Consider the following 6,039-nt stretch of genomic DNA (forward strand, 5'->3'; position numbering starts at 1 on the left):
TCACTGTTCTTGCTGCTAAAAGAAGAAATCCAAGTTACTCATTCACTAACATAGTGGAGCATTAAGAAACTAAAGAGCTAAATATATTACCTCGGGAGTTTGTAGAGACTTAAATGCAGTTAAAAGGAGAGGCAGCCAAACACACGACCACAGATGACTGCTTATGTTGATACATATCTGCTAGATGTGTAAATAGGCAACTGTTAATACATTTGCTTCATTAAAAGCCAATAATTTCAGTTTTTTACAGCATGTTCTGGCCAAAAAAATAAATGAATGCAGGTTTAAGTAGAACTTTTCCCCAGAAACTACTGGACAATTAATGCACTGCAATACCATTTACAGGCCACTAGATGTCACTTGTAACAAAAGGGTGAAAGCTGTTCTCAACACAAAGCTAACAAGCTAAGATCAGTTAGTGGAAGTTTCACCCTTCTACCACAGTACAACAGGAAATCTGTTTACCAGTGTAAAGAGGGTTCTTGTTATTATGAAAACTAGTATGTTTGGATGTGAGTAATAACATTTTTTGCTCTTTGGGATAAAGCTAGAAACTCTTGCCCAGAACCTCTCTAGGAATATCTGAGATTTACACTAATGATCATCCATGTCAATATGATGATGATGTTTTTTCTACAGCTTCTGATTCATTTAAGCAGAATTTCACCTTATAGTCACTGGTAAACTTTAACAGAGAGACCAAATGCAGAATTATTTGAGTCTTAACTCCGATCATTCTCACTACTGAGACAGAAAGGAATAGAAGAGAGATATTATATAAGACATTGTAGTTATTGACATTGTTTTTAGATGTTTTGGGCTTACTGTATGTTGCCATTTCTATCTCAGTCTTGCTACTGAAAGCTTTTAGGGAGCTTTCTGGAAAGTTTGCAACCTGTGTGGGCAGTTAGTGTCTCTGTTTCACTGTTGCATTTTATCTTATGAGTAGCATTTTTCCATGTCAAGACTAATCTTAATGTACCTGAGGCAGCTCATGTATCCATCTCCTCTGGAGGTTTGATTTATCAAGTTACTATGCCAGATTGTGACAGAGCTCAACACACTCTGGGAATCCCAACAGTAATAGCAGGTGAGAGCTGTCAGCATAGTTGAAATAAACTCAAAGTATCTACAGCTGGAATATATAATGTAATTGTGTGTGTAAGTGTGATAAATATATGATGTGCAACGTCATCTTTTATTACCTGCTGTCACTCCTTTTCTCCAGTCGGTTACTTGCTGGTAAGGGAATGTACTCAAATTATCAGGAGGAGCGGTTTTGCAGTTTTTTCTTTTTGCTGAGGGAAGCATCTGACTTTTTTGGGGGGATGAGTGGAGAGGATAATTTTTATTGTTTAACAAATTGATATTACAGCATTCCTTTGTGGGATTAATTAAAACAAAAACACTAACAAACAAAGGTTCTAATGTGCACAGTGCGTCATAAAGTTCACAGAAGACAACAATCCTGTCTCTGTTCCAGGGGAGTTATTTTTCCCATCACACTAAATGTTATCCCGTTACAGTGTTTTCTCTTTCACTTTCTTTTGCACCATAACAAAAGGTTAGAACATTAAATGTGTCATGTAAAGTTGGAATATAATATATTCTTTTTTTTTCAGGTAATGTGTGTATCTACTCTATTTATGAGCCCAACTACAACAAGGACACAACACAAATTAGCTCCTACTGCAACAAGACGCTCTACATGTTTGCCTTCTGGACCAACAACTTGACATACTGTACATCCTGGTATGTGTGATGGTTATCTCCTGGTGCTGTTGTGGGCAGCAAGAGCATGATGATGATGATGATGATGATGATGATGATGCACGAAGACCCTTGCAGGGATGAATAAAGTTGAATGAATGATGGTTGAACTAACAACAAACCTAGACAGCAGATCACAATCAGGGTGGTTGGTGGATGTAAAAACCATAAACATAAGAATATTCATCTGTGTTTTCATGTGTGTCGGATATATATTTTCCTTAGAGCAGATCATATATTTTACCATAAAAAGATAATAGATGGTAGACATTGAAATCCCTCCAAGCACCAGTATCACATGGTTTATTGATGATGATGATTGACTGATGATCTTTTAACACAGAAATATTATAATTTACATACAAAATACAAAATATAATACTTAATTTTATGTGTATTATATAAAAATTATCTTTGGATATTTCTAATAATATTTTCAGTCTTTTCAGTCAAGTTACATGTTTTTAGAGAGACAGCTGCGGCTGTTCATGTGACTGGTGAGTTCAGCTGTGGTGTCAGCAGGATTTTCCAGAGAGGTTGGCCAGTGCTTTGGCGTGGATTGGCTTATAGAGGAGAGTGAAGCTGGATGGGCTGAGATGGCCGTTGCCCTGTGTGTCGACTTTTCCCATCAGCACATAGTTCAGGCCTGGAAAAGAGAGAGAGTGAGAAAAAATATGTCAGAATATGTCAAACGCCAGGTCATGCTCATCAATACCCAAGGAGCTAAATGGGTTCTATAAAGGGCCAAATACCGTATGAAAATGTATGGTAATGTACCAGTACTAGTGTTATAATTATTATTTACAGTTGGAACCTATATATTCAATTATTAATAAGACACATTGGTATATTCATTTATTTATTACTGTCTTTAATGATGAGATATATTGGTTAAATAAAGAATCACATCGTCTGCATAGAAGATTTGTGCTCTTTCTGTCCTTGTATTTTGTACTCAGTCAGTTCAATATTCAAATAAGAGGTTAAAGCAAATTGATATTGAGAGCAAGGAAAAGACTGAGAATAGAGTGTTATATTGTACCTTTGCTTAGACCAGGGCATTTCTTGCAGGTGGAGGTCAGCATGACTGACATTCCCGGTCCTGATTTATTGATGTTGAGGCGTCCTGTCTTATAGGCCTTGATGAGGGACACCTCAACAGTTGCTGAGCCCCTCGGACCAGCCGTCAGAGATGTAATCTTACCCGTAATCACTGCAAGAGAGACCGAAATGTAGGACAGAACATTGAAAGAAAAAAAGGGGATGGATGTGGTCACTGTGGAAAATTATATATGATATTCACGCACTTTTATAAATTACAAAGGAATTGTGTTTAAACTTCACTGAACAGTTATGCTTATGTTGTCAGGCCAAACTAAAATTAAAGTTATCAAGGAAAAAGCTGAGATCAAGTCACAGCAAAATCCTGTTTCACAGAGAGAAATCAAGAACAAACTGGGGAAATAAGTGACAGGTAGAGACGTGAAAATTTATGTAGAGGAAGTTTCGTGAGGATCAGAGGTGCAGCTGATGTTGTGGCTCACCAAAGTCATGAGGGCAGAAGCTGGACTGGAGGGTTCCTGTCCTCTTACAGGCTTGTGTACACAGTGGGTTCAGTGGTAAAGCTAAACACACACAGCAACAAACACACGGGCAAATAATTAAGCACATAAACTTGCATCCTACTACAGGTGTGCACAAATATATACATGTAGGCAAAAAGCAGATTATAAATTTCAAAGTCAATAAATTCCACTCACGTTTCTTGCTCACGACAGGCTTCTTCGTCACTGTCTTGCTTTGTCCCGGTTTAGGTGTCGCTTTAGGTTTGACGATTGGTTTAACTCCGCTCTTAGGGGTTGGCTTTACTCGTTTGACAGCAGGTTTTAAGGTGGGCTTCGTCCTCAGTGTTGGTTTACGCGTGGGTTTAGCCTTGATGTTTGGTTTGAGCACCGGCTTGATAATCTTAGGTTTGGGTGTGGGTTTAACTCTGGGTTTAGGTGCAGGCTTTTTCACAGGCACCTTAGGTGTAGGTTTAGCTGGTTTGGGTTTAGCTGTGGGCTTGACTGCGGGCTTGGCGATAGGTTTGCGTGGAGGAGGTTTCTTCACCAGCGTTTTTTTGGTGGGTTTAGGCTGGAGACCGGGTCTAGGTTTGGGGGTTGGTTTAATGGGTTTCCTGGGCCTCACGGGCACTTTTTGTGGCATGGACGTCGACTGAGGACTGTAAATAAAGTCTCCCCCAGCAGTGGGTGTTCGGGACCCGCGGGGCACACTGGAGTAGAAGGCCATGAAGCCATCTGAGGTAATGCTGAGGTCAGAGACGAACTGGACAAGGAGCTCATTCCCATTGGTCACTATAGTTCTATGTACAGAATAAGAAAAGTAGAGAGTGAGTGAATGAAAAGCAACTTTTATCCCATGTTTTGTGATTTGTGATGAGTAATCTCACTCCGGTGGCCTGTCTCCACAGAATTTCCCAATTCTTCTTGAGTTGTCCCTCTCTCCTCCGTTAAACAACGCCACATAGTCGTAGCGACAGTACGTGTCGGGCTCCAAGTCCAGCTTCTGAAACTTCACCTCGATCACCTGGAAACGAGGTGGCAACATAAACCATATATTTATGACAAGAAATGAAGGATGTGGGCTGCTTCATGCAACTAATTTTCATGAACCCAGTGCAGTGCCGATGTAAGTAGAGGTGGTTGTGGAAGAAAAGGGCCTGACTTCAGAAATACAGACGGGCATTTACTCCCTCTCTTACCCTTTGCCTCCCTCTCCCTTTCCTTACATTCAATCTTTTGGCACACATGAACACGCCTGCTGGCTTTCAATGAAGTCTTTCATTTGAACTTCGTCACAAGGCCGCTGTCACACTCACACTCCCACACAAACATACACACGCACACACACACACACACACACACACACACACACACAAATAGAACCTACATTAGAGACCTGAGGTAAAACATTTCCTTGTGATGGGCCCCTTCACTACTATTTTGATTCCACTTCCTCCTCCAGTTCCAAAACACTTTATTCAACACACCTAGCTGCACCTACAGTTTGAAGTCTTCTAACATTTTGTGCAAGGAAATAACAACTTTAATGCTACTGCAGCTTTTGTTAGTTAGCCTAGCTGATCACTGATTCTTAACACCAACTCCTGCACATTCAGTGTTGGTGTTCATCCAAAATGATAGAAGGTCAGGTGTCTAGTTAGTATTAGTTACCCCTTGATTTCAATCCCGACACAAAGAGTGAGCAAATCACAGCTAACAACATTGAGCCCAGCTGGTTAAGTGACCATGTGATTGTTGGCACTAAAGAGATATTACAAACCTCCCACACAGATTAGATATCTGTTATTAGACATTACTGACATGTCAGCCAGAACAAAAACATAACGTCCAATTAACATAGAGAGGTTTTAAAAATGATTTGACAGTTCACACTGTTTGATTAATGAACCTAAATCAATACAGAAATTCTAAGCATAAGTCTAGTATGAAATACAAAGCGCAGTGATCGGCTTACGTTGCTCGGTTCTACAGAGATGTGCCAGGAGCAGCTGATGCCTGCTGGGTAATCAGAGTTTGGCCAGTTGGGCGTTTTGACAGAGCCCTGTGCTTTGGTCAGCCGTCCTCCGCAGAACTGATTCTCTGTGGGGAAAAAATAAAGAGAGGATGGAGTGATGAAGAGGAAAGGAACAGACGTTAATCAAACCTCCTTCAAATAAGGGAAGGAAGCCCTTTGTCCTGTGGTACTGTACCAGAGGCAAAAGGAAGTATGTAAGTTGCAGTCAGAATTGGCATCTATAAAATGTCAGGTACAGTTTTCTATTATGCTTGATAATGGATTTTTTTTTGTTTTTTAGGGCGATTCTGAGTCACTTGCATAATCCTGACAGACTGTAGTGATTTGTTTTTTCCCCAGACAAAATTGAGTAAGCCTTTGTGAGCATAAAGAAAGAAATTCAAGTTGTTTTCACCAGATCAATAAAAATATGTAAGAACACCAGCGGAGACACCCCATAGTGCTGCTGTTTATAACGTGTGTAGCTGAAGCCTGAGTGGTTCATTATTGTGTGTGTGTGTGTGTGTGTGTGCGTGTCTCTTAGTTTGTTTTTTGCACACCTTCCACATGTGGCTTCCCTGCGGCGAAAGAAGCCAGAAAGCCTCTTCCGCCGGTGGCGTCGTCCGACACCATGTCTAACATCATGGTGTTGGAGGTTGAGATGAGGGCGCCGGGCCTGAACGTCCCACAGAA

The 6,039-nt window shown here is 40.6% G+C and overlaps 1 protein-coding gene across 1 annotated transcript in view; it reads right to left on the reverse strand.

Annotated features, from left to right (window-relative positions):
• Positions 1 to 1,335: 1,335 nt before the first annotated feature.
• The window catches only part of pcolceb (procollagen C-endopeptidase enhancer b), an 8,485-nt gene continuing 3,781 nt past the window's right edge, over positions 1,336 to 6,039 (reverse strand). The window contains exons 3-9 of the mRNA XM_023420803.2: positions 5,907 to 6,039; positions 5,308 to 5,432; positions 4,220 to 4,356; positions 3,531 to 4,132; positions 3,315 to 3,395; positions 2,813 to 2,983; positions 1,336 to 2,416 (exon numbers count right to left, since the gene is read on the reverse strand). The exon at positions 5,907 to 6,039 is cut by the window's right edge and continues 126 nt beyond it. Of these exons, the coding sequence (XP_023276571.1) occupies positions 2,286 to 2,416; positions 2,813 to 2,983; positions 3,315 to 3,395; positions 3,531 to 4,132; positions 4,220 to 4,356; positions 5,308 to 5,432; positions 5,907 to 6,039 (1,380 nt within the window). The 3' untranslated portion in view covers positions 1,336 to 2,285. The remainder of the gene's footprint in view (positions 2,417 to 2,812; positions 2,984 to 3,314; positions 3,396 to 3,530; positions 4,133 to 4,219; positions 4,357 to 5,307; positions 5,433 to 5,906) is intronic.

Source organism: Seriola lalandi, unplaced genomic scaffold, assembly GCF_002814215.2.
Source record: "Seriola lalandi dorsalis isolate HSWRI2012SDOR001 ecotype SW California unplaced genomic scaffold, Sedor1 jcf7180002054658, whole genome shotgun sequence".
NCBI lineage: Eukaryota > Metazoa > Chordata > Actinopteri > Carangiformes > Carangidae > Seriola > Seriola lalandi.